Source organism: Protopterus annectens, chromosome 6.part0 (assembly GCF_019279795.1).
Source record: "Protopterus annectens isolate FY-2018-M chromosome 6.part0, PAN1.0, whole genome shotgun sequence".
NCBI classification, from domain to species: Eukaryota; Metazoa; Chordata; order Ceratodontiformes; family Protopteridae; genus Protopterus; species Protopterus annectens.
In genome coordinates this window covers 1,103,865,977-1,103,884,552 of record NC_056737.1, presented here as the reverse complement: position 1 = coordinate 1,103,884,552, position 18,576 = coordinate 1,103,865,977, and the positions used below count along the sequence as shown (strand labels likewise).

Below are 18,576 nucleotides of genomic sequence, written 5' to 3'. Positions count from 1 at the left end.
CAGATTCTCAACGATTATTGAAGTTGTTCCTTATTTTCTGTTTAGCACCTTTCAGTTGCTCATGTTGTTATGTGAGATTCCCCCTAGTCTGCAATACTTCAACCTTTGTCAGTCCCTCTAAATAATGCTTGTTGCTTAACCATCTCTTTTTTCTTTTATTTCTACCCTTTTTTAAACTCCACTTTCATTTTATCCCACTCCCTATCTATATTTTCTGAAGATATTTCTATCTTCCCTCATAATTCCTGAATAATTTCCACTACCCATTCCTTAAATTCCTCTCTTTTTCACAGATAGGTGGGAAGCCTCAGTGTCTCTCTTATTTCAGTACCCTGCTTTTTTATTTCAGTTTTTGACTTGTGATCCGAAATAGTTATTGGGTATGTATCAAATGTTTAAATGCACATTTTCCTGTGAAGTATAATTAATGTCTTGCCTAGCCCAGTTTTTGTACCATGGGAAATATGTAAATTCTCTCCAAATTCCTACTACTGAATTCACATCTTCATGCCAAATAATTACATAACTTTCTTCAAAAATCTAGCTATTTTTATATTTTCCCATCTAACCTCACTGATATATCTTCACTGTTGAAAATCAAATTTCAGACCCACCTATAAGTAGTATTCCTTGCTGAAAACTGATTATTTACCCCAGAATTTTCTTAAGCTCCATTGTGGCAGTTTTAGGTGGAGTATAAGTACATGCCAGCATAATCCTCCTCCTCCCTTGCCAGTAGTTCGGTGAAACTACAGCTCTACTAATATGGTCTTTTTCTGTTATCACTACTGGGGCTTTTCTAGCAATTAATATAAGTACTCCCCTTTTCCATTGTCCCAGATATTCCACTGAATAACCATCCTGAAATATTTCTTAAGTTCAAATGTTCAGTTCTTTTCAAATGTGTCTCCTGTAACATAGCTATTTGCAGTCTACTTTTGTTAATATAGTTCACTACTCTCTCTTTTTTTTGTATATACCTGTGAGACCATTCACATTCAGGGATAATATGGAAAGTGTTACCATTATGATAAGACATTGTTATTCCTCACCTGTTATGTATAACAGCTTTTTTTAAATGTCTAGTTCCAGATTTTGTATTACATGCAGGCACTTATGTTTGGCAGATTGATCTTTTTTTCAGTTGTTTCTAGTTGTATCTATTTGAACCTATGTCACATTTTACAAGACCTTGTTTTAATGATAATCCTCAAAGAAATAAAACATACACACCCCCAGAATATCACCATAATCTGTTAACTTAATGCAAACACACAAAACTGTATGCATTATTCAAATAATGAAGTTTAACCTTCCTAATAGGAGCAGTTGACCCAAACTGGCAGCTATACTTAAATTGCCCAATAATGAATGTTATCCATGCTAACACACATGATACAGCCTGTTCTGCTTATGTTAAGTTCTGTCTGTTTTTGTTTTATCTTTATTCCTCTTCCAGATGTAGAAAACAGTTTGAAAGATTTCATAAAACACAATCATTAAGCCATTGGAAGAAAAATTTTTATTGCCTTTATCTGATTTCCATAAAAGCATAAGAACCAGACAGATAGATGTCTTCAGGTTCATAGGTTGGTACTAGGCTATCAGCCCTAGGGCCTATACAAGCCTAGCCATAACAGTTCCCCGGCTATTTCTTCCCAGGAAATTTATTTCCCTGGTCCCCTGTCTAGCAGGATGACTGACGTGGTGAATTTCTTATCTCCCATCCAGTCGTCAAGGTTCCTTTTGAAGATGGCCAAAGAGGAGCTCTGCTTGATATGTATGGGCAGTCTATTCCAGAGTATGGGGAGTCTCTGAGACAGGAACCTATCCCTCCAGCATGTTTTGTTCATTGTGATGACCAGGTTTAGATCTCTGGTGCGTATGGCTATGAGGGATTGGAATTTCTTTGTGTAGCATGTCCAGCAGCTGGGTTTGACATGGCCTTGTATGTTAAGCAGAGATTGCCTCTGAGTAGGTGATATGCGACAAGTATAGCTGGAGTTTCTTTAGACGGTCAGCATAAGGGATCTGCTTTTGAACTGTGATTCAACAAGCTTCTCATGTTGCACTATGAACACTTATTTGCTAAAGGAAATCTTTCATTGCATTCGGTGTTCTTTTATTTTCTTGCTTCTGCTTAAAACATGTTAGGTCAAGCCAAGGGCTTTCATCCAGTCATTTCCATATGCAAAAGTTTAAAATAAAAAGCATATCAATTTACTTATTTCATGCTCTTTTGTCCAGACTTTCTTCTATTTTTACATTGCAGCACCTACATTTCTGAAACCTGAACAACAAGTAAGAATTATGAAGAAAAAAGGCACCTGTTTATTTTAGTATCCTTACTGCACACAAAAATAACCTAAAAGGTTTTTACTGTGTAGCATGTAGTATATGTCATGTTTTATAAAAATGCTGTGAAGAAAAAATGTTTTACTTATAGTTACCTATTTCCTTCCTCTTTCCCTCTCCTTAATATTCTTCCAAACATTAATGACATGAAATAGGACATATGCTTTGGAGTCCCCTACAAGTTTAACAAAGTAAAAAAAAAAGTCAAATATTTCCATGTTTTCTTTTTCCAACATATTTCACAAATGTGATTGATGCTTTGTAATCCCACATTTGTTTCATTCATTTCTGAGTTGATGGTTTTCTTCCTGTTTATCTCAGTCTCACAACTTTAATCTCTGGTTCATTTCTAACGTACTTCTGGTTCTTTTCATCAACTCCTGTGCTTTTTTCTGTTTGAAGCATTTACCTATGGAACATTGATAAAGGTTTCACTGGCATAGTCTCTCTTTGACCTTCATTATCAGAAGAATAAGAAGCAGGATCCTTTTCTGTTTGATAACTCACTTTTTGTTGGACAGACTTGTATTTCCTCCTTAATGTTCTGCATCAAAAAGTGAATTTGACCCTCCGGGGAAAAATATTCTGTAGATAGCTGGATACAGCAGCTTGAATCTCACACCTGCTTTTCGACATTCTCTGATTACTGGAATAAATTTACTCTTCTTCTGCCTGGTGTACAGTGACTAATCATTTTCTACAAACGCTCCGTCTCCAACTTCTAATACTTTGTCCTTCTGCCACACTTTTATCACAATCAGTTCTTTTTGCTGGTAGGATTTCATATTTACTGTTAGAGGTTTTTGCTGCTGTTTCATGGCCATGTGCAGATCCCACACAAAATGTGCCCTTTCAATTAACAAGTTCTGCTGTGGAATAACAGTCCAGTTGATACAGTCTATTCCTTTCAATTTGTCTGGTACAAAGTTCAATTTTTCCCTATGCTCTGGCCTCTAATGCTACCATTTTTTGAAACATCTCTTCTTGAACTGTCTTATACTCACTAGCCTATTCATTTTTGACCTTTGACTTTTGCAGTTTTGTCAGCTCATCTGAATATCTATTTAAAGCTTCTTCCATTTTTTCCAGCCTTTTGTTATTTAATGTGATATACTCCTTCATTTTTTTGTTTTTATCAGCTCTGAGCACATTGTTTTTTTCTTCTAGATTACTGGAAGTCATGTCTTGCACCAAAGCTGGAGACTGAGCTGCTTTTTCCTCCATAGCTGCAGGATTCTTCCCAGCCAGTGTTTTCTCCTCACCTTTTGTGGTTGATTTTGTCTCAGGTTCTCTAAATTTCTTCTTTGTTGGCATCCAGGCAATGCAATTACTAGTCAGTAACTGAAATTTATCCTAAAAGACACCGACACATTCTGAGTTTGTGTTTTCACACTGGAAAAGCTGAAATTAGTCTGTTACTCGGGGTGCAGCCATCTTGAAAGTTTTGCTATGGACCGTTTGAGCAATCTGGGGATCACTGTCAACCTAAAGAAGTTTTGCTTTATTCCATATCAGGATCAGATTTCCCTAGGATTCAGGCACAACATACTGTCAATGACAACTGTACTTCCAGAAGACCAGGTTCCTTTCCTAGTAGAGTAGATTACTTTCAAAAGTTTTTTCTCTTGGATATGATCTCTGCAAAAGAGATTCTCATAGCCTTTAGGATACATGGCATCAATTCCTGTGATAACATGTACCATACTCCATAAAAGGAAGATTCAGTGGCATCTGAAGTCTGTCAGGAATCCACATTACCATCCATTAACCTAACCAATTCCTCTCTTGACCTTCATCAACAAGGAACATTTATGGTAGATCAGTCAGATTTCACTCAACCTAGGAGTGCCCTATCTGGTTCCTTCACCTTGCCAGGATTTGTTCAAAGCTACCTCAGATCTGGCATAGTGAGCCTGTTCCAAGGCCATCAGAATCCAATTGGTATGGTCTCTAAAAGAAAGAAAGGGCCACATACAAGGAAGATGAAGGCTCTTCTTTCAGACCTTTAATCCCGACATTACCTCCGGATCTTTCATGACAGTTTTATGTGGTACATCAACAAGTAGAGAGCATCAAGTCTTGCTGCCTCTGCAAGTTAGCTTTGATTGCTTGGGAGGTAACCACTTAACACAAAATCTTTCTCTAGGCTCTGTACATACCTTCCAGAAGGAGCATGGTAGCAGATCTTTTGAGCATCTCCAGAACAGACCCTTACAAACAGATGCTAAACAGAGAGGTCTTTTGGATATTGCCAGTACTGGGGTACTCCATAGATAGATATTTTTGCCTCCATGCACAATAGACAGCTTAGGCTGGGAGAGAGTGTGAGGTGGAGAGCATGTTGGACTGTCAGTAGGTTAGATAATGGATTGTGAGTAGGTAGCTAAGTTGCAGGCTATGTACACAAAGTTAGGCTAGTGGCGAGACCAATATATATATATATATATATATATATATATATATATAAAAAACAGAAGTTAGAGCTTGCCTGGGGAATGCAGGAACCACCTAAATATGGTGTGAGGGGAGGGTGCCCAGGCTTTGGTATGCTGGGTGGATGTATGGCTGTCCATGGCAGGTTATCCCATCAGTTAATACTACAGCAGTGATAATTAGGTCATTTACTGTTATGGCAAGTTCTTACACAACCAGATCTTGTGTACTGTCATTTGTAGATTGAGTGATCCAGGAAGAGTTCATTGCAAATAAGGGTGGGCAATATTTTATTTGAGGATTATCGTTTGCAGTACAGGGACTTTCCCAGTTTGTAATGGAAATGGGTTACAGTATTTATAATCTAGTGTTAGTTGTTGGATTGCTGTTTTTGTGATATGTTGCACATAATGCAGTAAAGGTAAGTTGTTAGTCAGAAGTTATACCAAGGTACCTTTATTCTGTAACTGTTCAGTAGTTCTGTACAGTGGGGTCAGTAATGTTAAACATGGGGTGGATTTCAGTTTTTGATGTGTGCTCACATAATTTAGTATTTTTTTTCTGTTTTTTTTATAACTGTTTAATACAAGCTACGTGTCAGTCAGACATTTTCATGGTGAAATGAAGGCTTTATTGTAGCTTTTCTTGTAACATGTAAGGTGACATTCCATACTGAAGTATGATGAGGTCATCTGTATAAAGGGCCCCTTTCAGGGCTTGGGAGGTCAAATGTTAGGCTGTTAATGAATATGGAGTAAAGTACTGGTCCCATGGTTGAGCCTTGTGGTACTCATGCTGATAAAATACCATATTTCCATGTGTTTGACCATAAAAGTTGTGCTGGTTAGGTATATAGCAAAGTACTGTAGAGCACGTTCGCATTTACCAAAGTTACCTGCAGCTGCCTAAAATGATAACTGATACTGTCTTCAGCCTTTGCGGGGACTAGTCATTGTTCCCCTTAGTAGCAACCGCACCACTGACTGACATTAACTAGCTGAAGTCGCAGTCATGACTGCGTAAATGCATACCAAGACTGCTCCTTGACTTCTGCAGTGCAGTTGTGCCCCCTAACAGCCTGTGCCTAGGGGCCTCCAGCCCATTCAACTCACCTTAGGGACATCTTTATTTTTCTCCTTTGTTTTTGTGTAACCAGGTAATATCTATTATTAACTATTCTCCTAAAGGTTAAGTTGCATTTATTTGCATTTGTGATTGCAATGCAGATAAAACCTCTGCCTTAAATAATGGTTAAGCTCTGCCTTCCTTGGTTGAATTGATATAACACTATTTTATTTAACCAAGTAGGTTCATCCTATGGCCTGAACAGAAATTCAAAATACAGTCTGATACCAACATCACATAAATGACATCCAAAACAGCAGTGCAAAAGGAGTTTTTACGTACAACAGTAATATTCATTAATACTAGAGCAAGTTCCAAATAAATAATACTGCATGACTATGTTTTCTGTGCTTGTCTGAGTTTGTTGTGCTCTACTCTGCTGTGCTTCTGTTTCATTTTCAGTTCATCTCAGACAAGAAATGCTGGATGATGCTCAGAATAAACTCATGAATCTTTTGAACAGCACTGAAGGGAAAGTGGACAAGTAAGTAGCTTTGGTCATTTTTATTTACTTTATTATTTAACTGGTAAGTGTGCTGGACCACAAAACCTTTCCTGTTTCAACCAGGCCATAGGCACAGATAGAAACAAATACAGTTACAATGAGAAGAACCAGATGTTCTGCAACAGTCATCAAGATTGTATGGCATAGACATTGACCATTTGACTGATTAAATCTTCACACATTGCCTTATTCCCCTTCTTTCCCATCATGCATTGTCCCTCCCAATCCTGTTTTTCATTGTGCAAATCCTTTACCCCTCCTCCCCAAGACACACTTACACTATTAATCAAAAAAGTGGCAACTTTTTCTGCTACTACTTTGGATCAGACTGTTGCATTTGTGTGTATGTGACCTTTGTGCATTTATTTCTGTTCAGTATTCCAACCTTTATTGTAATTCAGTGCCTTTTTCTTTTCTCTTTTTCTTCCCTTTGGTATTGTGAGCCTTCAGCCTACTCAGAATCTAACACCAAACCGTGTATTTTCAGGTGTGCCTACAGCAGTTCTCATTCACTCTCTGATGGGAATACTCATTGTCCATGATGCCTGAGAGGGAGACATAACATGTCTTATTTCATTTGTGCTAATTTCAGTTGTTTCATAAGGAAGGGAAAAAAAACAAAAGCAAGAGAAACTACCAAACTACGTGTGTACAGACTTTGTTAAAAGGTCAAAGGTGGAATTAGACTCATGGTCCTAAAAAGAGCCATCATGGAGATTTTGTCCAGCTCCCAATGATTAACATTTAAGTTTAGCTACATAACAATCAAGTATATTTTAAGTTGCTCCAAAGCCAGTCTTTCTACTCTGTACAGGTCATTTCCGTGTTTTTGCTACTCCCACATTGTTTTTTTATGTGTGATTAGATCCCTCTGTTTATACTAATTGACATATATTCCTGATATTTTCCCTGTGTGGTAAAATTTTAAGATTTTTTTAAAGATAACATGGCACAGAGTCACTGTGTACTTATCTGTAAATGGTTATTAAACCCCCTCTCTTTGATTGATTAAATAGATTCAGATTCCAATCTTTTTGGGTATGACAGCTTTTTCACTGAAGTCACCTTTCTGGTGAGTCAGACACTGTTGCCATAACGGTAAGTTGTCTTTCCTTATCACTGTTGCAGTATTCTTTACTCTTGGGATATCCTGACCATAACGGTACGTTGTCTTTCCTTATCACTGTTGCAGTATTTTTTACTCTTGGGATATCCTGATGAGGACTGCCTAATTTCCAGCCAACATACCAAAGCTTTACATCTTCTAGGCATTGTTTGTCAGGCATGTGTCCTTACGTACAAGGTGTAAGGTACATATGTGATGCACGGATGCCTAATCCTCAGAACTTCTTTGCTTCCAGTCCAATTGATACCCATGAATTCTGTATGCACATCATTCACAGAACTGGTTCATGTACCAAGCTTTCTAAAGATAAGTGCCCTGTCGGGGTTCCTTCCTTTCTTTTTTCCTCCTTGTAGGTTTTCATGTCATCTTTGAAGGGGTAATGTGAGTGCGGGAGGCAGATGCCCCATAAAGATAAATACAAGAAGTGCGTTTTATGTCTGTGTGCTGCACATGACCATATTCAATGTGTTATTTGTCAGGCATTTGTCCTAAGAGACACTGTAGCTGTCTGCATCCCATTCTATTGATTTGGAAAACCTGCATCTGAAGGTAGTGACCCAAGGTATCATGGCCAAATCCACCTGCCTTGAAGTTCAGCTGCTAGTAAAGAAAAAAGGTAAAAGAACACATACTGAACCTGCTGCTGTTCAGCCTCCACCAGATGTCTCCCTCTGTTTAGATGAGGAAGTCAAGGACCAGTCTGTGTTGACCCCAATTTCCTTTACAGTGACCCACTTTGATGCCAACACAGAGCTGCCTTCTCAAACATCCACTGAGGCTGTGCATACGTCTAGTATGGATGTAGGGAGGTAACCACAGCTGATTATATCTGAAGAGCCAAAGGGGATTCACCAAATATTAGTCAGGGAAGAGGTGTCTGATACCCTCATTGAATCTAGGCAGGAATCTGAACCTCTAAGTTTTGTCGTGGCAGATGTTCCCATATAAAAGAAACAAAAAAAACCTACTTCAGCTAAGGAGTCTCATAAAGAGATGCCCTTCCGGCTCTGAAACCCCACAGGATTTTTCTGTCCCTGCGGCTGCTGCTCCTTGGTCATCCAGCCCATCTAAGAGACATAGGGATTCTGATTCTTCTGATGAAGATTTGGACTGTGGTGAAGAATCCTTAGTATAGTCCTCACAGGTACACTCTGCTTTGGCCCTGGGGTCTGTTGAAAAAATTATTTATCCCCCTGCCTCTCCTTTTGAGGAATTATCTTTTGGGGACACAGTGGTCCGTATGATGGAACACTAATTGGGACTGTTCCTAGGTTTCAGAGGTTCAAAAGTGATATAATGAACTCTTGCAGATGGACTCAACCAGACCTTCTGCAATACCTTGTCTTAGCTGCCTTTTTGGATGCATTTACAACAGCTTCTCAGGCTCCTGACTGTCAATCTCCGGCCCATAAGAACCACACAGACTTATACAAGTACTTATGATCGTCCGAAACCTTATAAAAAGTCCATCATCTGATTCTGCTGTTTCCATGTCCACAGATAAGCCATCCAAACTGCTTTCCTCTTCCAAGCCTTTCCCTTCTGACAAGAACAAGCCAGGCTATGGAGAGCTATGAGGAAAAGTACAAGAAGTGCTTTTAGGGCCATTAATTATCAGTCCCACATGGCTGGATATGTTCTGACTCTTCTCTTCCAGCTTGTGTGGGAGGTTGATTGATACACCTGATTTGAACAGTAAGACTTCTGCTGTTTCTCTTATGATTTCTGCCTGTCAGGTGGCTCGCCATTCTATTAAACATAGCTGATGCCTCTTCTAGGGCAGCTGCACCTGGTTTTGTCATGAGGAGATATTCCTGGTTGCTCCTGCAGGCCTTACCTGAAGCCACTAAGGCCAAACTTTTAGATCCTCCCTTAGACAACCAGAATCTTTTTGACGCTGCTGCTGCAGAATTGTTTAAAACCCTGCAGGACAAAGGCAATGTTAAACAAGACCTAAAACAAGTTGTTTTTTCTCCTGTCTCTAGGTTCCAGAGGAACTGTCTATTGAAGTCTTCCTTTTTCTCATAGACAGCTTAGACAGCTTCCTAGGAGTTAGTGGGTTTCTAAGTGGATTTTCCCAGACAAGCATACTGAGAGTTCTAGAGGGCAAAACACTTTTTCCTGATAAATCAGCCTGCGTCTCACATCTGGCCTCCCCTCCTCCTCAGTCAGATTTCTCTGTCCCTCAGGCTAACCCTGTTCTTTCCTTTCTCTTTGGCAACTGATAACCATAAATATCTGGGTTCTCTCCATCATCCAACATGGTTATTTTATGGTTTTGGAAGATGTTCTTCGTGTTTCACTGTTGCAGTCATCACATTTGGGTTATCTGCTTGCAGTAGCGGTCAGTTGGCCTGATTAACAAAGTCTAGGGTCCTGCGTCGGTTGCTGTCTCTTCCTCCTTGACGTCAGGTCGTCAGGGGTATAAAACATGCAGCCGACGCCATTACATCAGTCTTTCTTGCCGTGCGGTGCCCGAAGCAGAAGCAGTTTGCAAGTGCCAGTCGGCCGACTCCTGAAATTTTCATTTTCGAGTTTCAGAACCAGTCTTCAACTAAAAGCTATGTACCTCGTTGGGAAAACTTTTTCTTGCTCTAAACTGATGTCAGTAAAAGTAAATAATTGCATTTCTTGTGGAAAGCAAATACCTTATAAAGATTTTCATTCGTACTGTATTCCTTGCCTAGGTCCTGACCATGACATGCCTCGCTCTCAGTTTTGTGCCTTATTTAAACATCGAACTATCCGTTGTCTGTATATTTTCGCTTCTAAATATTTTGGTACTCTGTTCAATTATCCTGATATTTCTTCAGTAAGCCATCCGATTACCGACATTCCAAAAAAACGCAAAGATAAAGACAGAGACAGGCAGCCTAGGTCCAAAGCTGCCGACGATGCTTCTCCTAAGCCAGTCGACAGTTCGCCAGTACTCAGTGAGGCGCTTTTGTAGCCCTTGATACCTGCTACTTCAGATTCGCAGGCCTCTACTGAGACCTATTTGGATTCTGGTATGCCACAAAATGCTTCAACTACGGAAGTCTCTACCTTGGATGGGTCCGGAACCACTGTGCAGGCACCGGCTTCTGAGGATGTATTCAGGCCTATTGACTTGCATATTAAACTGACGCAATCTTCATCTTCAAGGCCTAAAACTCGAACCATGCCTAGAAAACTGACGCCCAGACCGCATGGTCAGGCCTCTATGCCTAAAAAAACAAATGATAAGAATGGCTGAAGACCTTATTACTTTAATTAGGGGAAGGCAACCTTCCCCCTCTAAGAAACCTAGGATTGAGTTTGCTTTTGATACCTCTGACCAGGATTCTGAAGTTTCTGTTTCCTCTGATGACCAGGATTTACCCTTATCTACCTATGAGGATTCTGATGCTGAGGACTTAATTCCCTCTGCCCCCCCCCCCCCCCCCCCCCAGAGGATTTCTCTTTTGGTGAAACCTTGCATACTCTCAGGGAGCATTTCCGTTGGGAAAGTCAGCATTTCTCGGATTCTAAAAAGAGGCTTAGGGATTTCTTATTCCTGCCCCAGCACATGCTTTTAGCCATACCGCCTGTATTTTAGCCATACCTCCTGTACTAGACATTGTTGATGAAGCTTTTTCGGGATCTAGCTTAGCCCCTGATTCTTTACCTCCTGCTCCCAGAAAAACTGATAGATATTACAGGGTTCCTGACTCTCAAGTTCCTTTTCAAAAATCCTACTGCGAATCCTGAGACCATTTCACAGGGACCCAAGGGCATTAAAGCTATTACTGCCAAAAATTCTACCCCGTCTGATAGAGACTCCAGGGCGCTGGACAGATGGGGTAAGAAGATATACACTTCTGCAACTGTGGCCATTAGGGCCTTAAACTGCCAGTTTCATATGTTAAAGTATCAGCAGCATATTATTGGATTGCTTAAACAGAAAATGATGATGATTCCTGATTGTGCTGAAAATAAGGGTTTACAGTAGTTAATGCATTCTGCTGAACAAGTTGAAAAACATACTTTGCAATGTGGTTTTGATTCACTAAAGGCATCTTGCAGGGCTGCTGTAACTGGGTCTGTGTTTAGAAGGCATGCTTGGCTTAAGGAGCAATCTTTGCCTGATCATGTTAAAGCTAAATTACTGGATGCTCCCTTAAATCAGGACCACCTGTTTGGCAACAAGGCAGAAAATGTTCTTAAAAAGATGGAGGAAAAAGCTAAATCTATGCAAACTGTTAAAGATTTTTTACAAGTACAACCTCCAAGATTTAGTAGGCATTGGCCTTGTAAGAATTGGTCCTTTCCTGCCTCTTCCAGACTTTTTCAGTCCAAACCCAGATCCAGCAGAGCACCCAGGCTTCAGTCCCAGGGTACGCACAGGACTAAGCAGTGGGGGACCTCCACTTCCAAATCTGGGTGTAATAAAACTCCCCACTATGGTAAACTGTCTCAGTGACTTCTTTTTGAAACTTCCAAGCACTTTTCAACTGACTGCCCCTTTGGGGTGGGAAAGATTGCTCTTCATGCAAAGAACTGGGAACTCATTACCCAGGACAAATGGGTTTTAAATATAGTGTTCCAAGGATACAGATTTCACTTCCACACGTTACCAACCCCAAACGGTTGGCCAGATCTACCCCCCAAATCAGTGGGCAGAGGCCCAAAAGCAAGTACTCTGTCTCTCTTAAGCATAGTGGCTGTTCAGTTGGTACCAGAAGAGGAAAAGGGACAAGGGTTCTACTCGAGACTTTTCCTGGTACCCAGAAAAGACAATTCATGGCGTCCTATCCTGGACTTGTCTACTTTAAACACCTTTTTGGTGATTCCAAAATTCAAGATGCTGACTCTTCACCAGTTGCTTCCTATGCTAGACAAAGATGACTTGTTGGCAACACTAGATTTAAAAGAAGCATACCTGCACAGCCCAATCAGGGAATCTTGCAGAAGATACCCACGCTTCAAAGCAGGGCTTATCTACTGTGTCCAAGGTATTCACAAAGTGCCTAGCTCCAGTCATTGCATTTTGCAGGCAAAGAAGTATTTCAAATATATCCATACCTGGACGATTGTCTAATTCAGGCAGAAAGCCAGGACATACTTTTGAATTATCTGGCCTTTGTACAAAGGGTGCTAATGGCGTTGGCTGCATGTTTTATACCCCTCACGTCATGGAAGAAGAGACAGCAATTGACACAGGACCCAAGACTTTGTTAATCAGGCCGACTGAGGGATACTTCAAGCAGATAACCCAAATGTGATGACTGCAACAGTGAACACACTCGAGCATCTACATTTATGGTAAGCGTACACAACTGTACTTTATGTATACTGCAACAGTGAATACACTCGGAGCATCTACATTTATGGTAAGTGTACACAACTGTACTTTATGTATACTGCGACAGTGAATACACTCGAGCATCTACATTTATGGTAAGTGTACACAACTGTACTTTATGTATACTGCGACAGTGAATACACTCGAGCATCTACATTTATGGTAAGTGTGCACAACTGTACTTTATGTATACTGCGACAGTGAATACACTCGAGCATCTACATTTATGGTAAGTGTACGCAACTGTACTTTATGTATACTGCGACAGTGAATACACTCGAGCATCTGCATTTATGGTACGTGTACACAACTGTACTTTATGTATACCGCGACAGTGAATACACTCGAGCATCTACATTTATGGTACGTGTACACAACTGTACTTTATGTATACTACGACAGTGAATACGCTCGAGCATCTACATTTATGGTAAGTGTACACAACTGTACTTTATGTATACTGCGACAGTGAATACACTCGAGCATCTACATTTATGGTACATGTACACAACTGTACTTTATGTATACTGCGACAGTGAATACACTCGAGCATCTACATTTATGGTAAGTGTACACAACTGTACTTTATGTATACTACAACGGTGAATACACTCGAACATCTACATTTATGGTAGGTACACAACTGTACTGTATGTATACTACAACGTTGAATACACTCGAACATCTACATTTATGGTAGGTACACAACTGTACTTTATGTATACTACAACGGTGAATACACTTGAACATCTACATTTATGGTAGGTACACAACTGTACTTTATGTATACTACAACGGTGAATACACTCGAACATCTACATTTATGGTATGTGTACACAACTGTACTTTATGTATACTGCGACAGTGAATACACTCGAACATCTACATTTATGGTACGTGTACACAACTGTACTTTATGTATACTGCGACAGTGAATACACTCGAACATCTACATGGTACGTGTACACAACTGTACTTTATGTATACTGCGACAGTGAATACACTCGAACATCTACATTTATGGTACGTGTACACAACTGTACTTTATGTATACTGAGACAGTGAATACACTCGAGCATCTACATTTATGGTAAGTGTACACAACTGTACTTTATGTATACTGCGACAGTGAATACACTCGAGCATCTACATTTATGGTAAGTGTACACAACTGTACTTTATGTATACTGCGACAGTGAATACACTTGAACATCTACATTTATGGTACGTGTACACAACTGTACTTTATGTATACTGCGACAGTGAATACACTCGAGCATCTACATTTATGGTAAGTGTACACAACTGTACTTTCTTTCCTCAGTCCCCTTCTTGCCATTTTCCTTTGGTTGTGACAGATGTGGTGGAACAGGGAAACATCCATCCTATTCCCTTGTCTCAGCAGGGAACAGCTTTGTATTCCAGAATGCTTCTAGTTCCCAGGAAGGAGAGGTTGTGGCATTCACCATTCCCATGGTTTCTTTTGCCAAACTCCAAATTAAGAAATTTCAGTAGTATCGCAAGACTGTTTGGTTTCAGCACTACCACCCGTTGGAATATCTAGTCCCTTTTTTTTACCTTGTCTCATTCATGAACTCCACTGGTGGATTCAGCAGATTTTCCTAAATCCAAGTCCACCTTTTTAGGCTCCTTCCCCTACTCAGAGCTGTACACGAATGCTTCCAGTCGGGTTTGGAGAGCTTTCTCCACCAACCTGAAAGCCCAGGGTCTTTGGTCCCATCAACATATGTCAGACCATATCAACATCAAAGAGATGAGGGCTCTAATCCTGGGTCTTCAGGCCTTTACTTCCTTTGAGTTCCAGGTCCTCTACAGACAATACCACAGTCATGTGGTACTTCAGCAAGCAAGAGGGCACAAAATCTTGCCTTTGTAAGCTGGTTCTTCATGCTTGGGATTTTGCAGTCTGCTGTCACCTGGTTCTTCAGATGGTTTACATCCCTTCACAGCACACTCTAGTGCCAGATTCTTTGAGAAGGACCAGGACAAATTCTCACAAATGGATGCTTCACAGGGAGATATTTCTGGACATTGTACATTGATGGGGCACTCCTCATGTAGATCTCTTGCCACCCTAGTTCTGTTTCAGAGTGCTGAGTCCTTTGGCTAGGAGAGTGGACACGATGCCTTTTTCTTGAAAGGGGATGTTTCTGTATGCCTATCCTTTTCCTCTTCTGCTTCCCAGGTCTTGCATAAGATCATGTGAGGCACGCCCAAAATCTTGCTGGTGACTCGTGTTTGCCCAGTGATCACCGGTTCCCCCTTTTCTTTTAGTTGGCCAAGGACAATCACAGATTACTTCACTGGATGGATCTGGTCACCCAGGCCAAGGGATCCCTAATTCACACTCACTTGTCCACACTTCAACTGACACTTTGAGTGATATGGTTTTGATTACTTTCAGGCACCAATTTTCTGAGGACATGCTTCGGGTTTTGCAAGACGGTAGAAAACCCACCACTGTTTAGTATCTCAAGCATGACCTGGACCCTTTTTTTTTTCTGTGGGGGAGCCCATATTCCTTTCTTTGTGTAAATTGCTCAGTGCTGGTTTGGCATATTCTTCTGTTAAAGTTAGTCAATCATTTCTGCCTGTCTGCCACTGTGCCCACATTTGGCTTCTCGTTTTTAAGTCAAACATTTCCTAAAAGGCATCATACATATTGGACCTCTAAGAAAGCATATCCTTCCTCCTTGGGACCTTAAATTTGTTCTAAAGTTGAACATAGTCCCTTTTTGAGCCTGCCTTTTTTCCCTGCAGCATGGTTATTAAAAGAAAAAAAAAATTGGAAGATGTTGATGGCTTTTACTTTTGCCAAAAGAGTTTCTGAACTTCAAGTTGTCATGGAAGCCCCCCCCCCCCCACACACACACACACAAGTATAGGGTATGTCTTTGTACCAGTTCTTCTTTTATGCCCAAAGTGGTTAATGATTTGTCCTTGAATCAGTCCATTCATCTTTCCTCCTTTTTTTCCCATCTCATTAGACTTCTAATGAGAAGATTCTACATACCTTGGATTTACATAGACAGCTCAGGTATTACTTAACACAAAACATATCAGAAAAATCTAAGCAACTTTTTGTTTCCATTCATGTCAGCATATTGGGTTTGGCAGTGTCTAAGCAAACCATTTCCTACTAGATTTCTAAGGCCGTTTCTTTTTGTTACTTTCATAGCAAGCTGTTCTCTTGTGTTTGTGCTCATTCTACCAGTTTGTTTTTCCAAGGGTCTGGATACTGCAGCCATTTTGTAAGCTTCTACTTGGTCTTCTGTTCACAGTTTTACCAAACATTGTAAGTTGGATGTTATTGCCAGGACCAGGGAAGTATTTGCCAGAGCTATCCTTCATGGGTTTGTGGAGGGCACTTCTCAGCCTTCCTCCTCTCATACCTTCCAGTAGCTTTTGTACTCTCCCAAGAGTAAAGGAAACTGCAACAGTGACTTGGAAAGACGTAGTACAGTTGTGTAAGACTTTACCATGAAGTAGATGTCCTACCTCTCACTGTTGCAGTATTCTGTCCCTCCCTCCTGCCCTCTATTATTTTCTGTTGCCCTACTTCTGGCCAAGGAGTCCCTATTCTGTCCTCATCTCCTTCTTATTCCCTTCCTGGCTGTACATATTTGTTCTCTGGGGTTGTTCTGGGACTCTTCATTTCTGAAGGTTAGGAGTCTGTACTTCACATATGTACCTTGTGCCGTGCATGTAGTTAATGCATCTGATGTACGATGGTTGGAAGGTGTAAATGCTTTGGTATGTTGGCTGGACATTAGGCTATCCTTGGCAGGAACACTGTTATGGTAAGATCTTACACACCTGTACTGTCTTTGTCTCCCATGCACAAGGTGCAAGGTTTGATTGTGACCACAGGCCATTGCCTGTATGGAGTTTGCATATTCTCCCTGTGTCTCTGTGGGGTTCCTCCACCTTCCAAAACATGCAGAGTGTTTCCATCTCAAACTTGCCCAAGAATGGAGTGGTGGGCAGCAGCACAGACTTTAGATGGTCCTTATTGGGGGAAGAGTTGTATTGACCATACCACTTTGGGCATCAGCTGTGGTATGTAGTATCCTGTACATATCAGGAAACGAATCACAGACTGCTACGCTCCATGTCAAGGCTAGCCACTTGATAGTGTAAAAATTAGCTTTAGGTGCCTAGGTCACATTGACTAATGTTACCAAAAATGGGCCTGGGTATTTGCCAGTGCAGTGGATTGAGGACTCTGCCTATTCTGACTTATGCCATGGACCCATGTTACTAGTGGGATGGGTCTTTGTTCCCCTGTTGGCCAGTGTGTGCCTGCCATAAAACCAGCAGCCCTGGGTCAGTAAGCTGCTGACTGGTCGGTGTCCATTTAGCCAGCTTGAGTTACCTGGGATTGCTGTGTTGAGTGAAAGCTGGATACAAAACCAATCAACCTGCCAAATGTGAACTAAGGATTGGTTCACTGAGAGGACACAGCTTGGAAATGGATGGCATGATGTAAGGAAAAAGCTCGACATCTTCTGTATTCAGGTGGCAATATAGAAGGGCAGTGCAGCAAAGCCACTTGGCTTGGGATCCAGAGTCTACTACTTGGGAGGAGGACAAACCAAAAATAGCGTGGGAATTGTGGTGAGGAAGGGGTTTCAAAAGACAGTCAGGGATATCATCAGAGTTAGTGACAGACTAATGGTATTTGGATTCCAGTGTAAGGACTGGGCATTATTCATAATATCAGCCTATGCCCCACAGCAGGATTGTGACAGGGAGGAAAAGGACAGACAGACAGAACAGGATATGTAAACTGTCTGAGGCAACAGGAATAATGAAGAAGAGGGTCTAGCAAATGGCTTGACACAACTCAGCAAAAGAGACTATCACAGGATCTGAGTGGAATTCAGAAGGCCAAGAATTCATCAAAAGAAGAGAATGCAGGAAAAAGTGAGAGATAGAAAAGACAGACTAGGCTAAGAAGGAATACTGGTTGGCTAACAGGCTAAAAAAGCAGTTGCAATAGCAAAGAGCAAGGCATCAGAGGCACTCTACCAGCTTCTGGAAAGTGACACAGTAGATGGCACAAAGTAACTCTACTAGGCTGTAAGCAAAGACAGATAAAAAGATAGTCAAATACCCTTCATGAGGATGCCAGCAACAACCTGTTCATCAGTCCACAGGACATCAAAGGCAAATGAAAGGAGTACTTCCAGTAACTTCTGAATGAGAAAAAAAAACACTGAAGCTGTACTACCCCAGACACAGCCTACGATGAGAGAAGAGGAGGAGGAGGAGCCCAACCTAGAGGAAAGAGCAAGACTACTAAGTAAAATGAAGTCAGATAAAGAAAGGAAAGCATCCAGCAACGAGGTGAGTGGATTGTATGAGTGAAGACGTGCAACACCCCAGAATGACTGTCAAAGAATGTAGGGGAGTGGCACTGAATTGAGAATTGTGCTTCACATGGATGGAGAGCCTGTTCCAGAGAATCAGTAGTCTCCGGGATACATACCTGTCTCTCCAGCAGGTCCTATTTATATCACAGGCTAGTTTAAGTCTTTAGAATGAGTAATTCTAGTGCTGTTTGTTTTGTGGATGTACAGGAGGTTTATCATAGTGGGCTCCGACAATGCCTTGTATGCCAGGCATAGATCTCCCCTCAATGGTCTGTAGGAGACAGAATACAGGGATAGGTCCTTGAGGCGGTCT

The 18,576-nt window shown here is 41.0% G+C and overlaps 1 protein-coding gene across 1 annotated transcript in view; it reads left to right on the top strand.

The window, feature by feature from the left end:
* The window catches only part of TRIP11 (thyroid hormone receptor interactor 11), a 1,664,886-nt gene that overhangs the window by 1,464,432 nt on the left and 181,878 nt on the right, over positions 1-18,576 (top strand). The window contains exon 17 of the mRNA XM_044073627.1: positions 6,316-6,397. Coding sequence (XP_043929562.1) covers positions 6,316-6,397 — 82 coding nt within the window. The remainder of the gene's footprint in view (positions 1-6,315; positions 6,398-18,576) is intronic.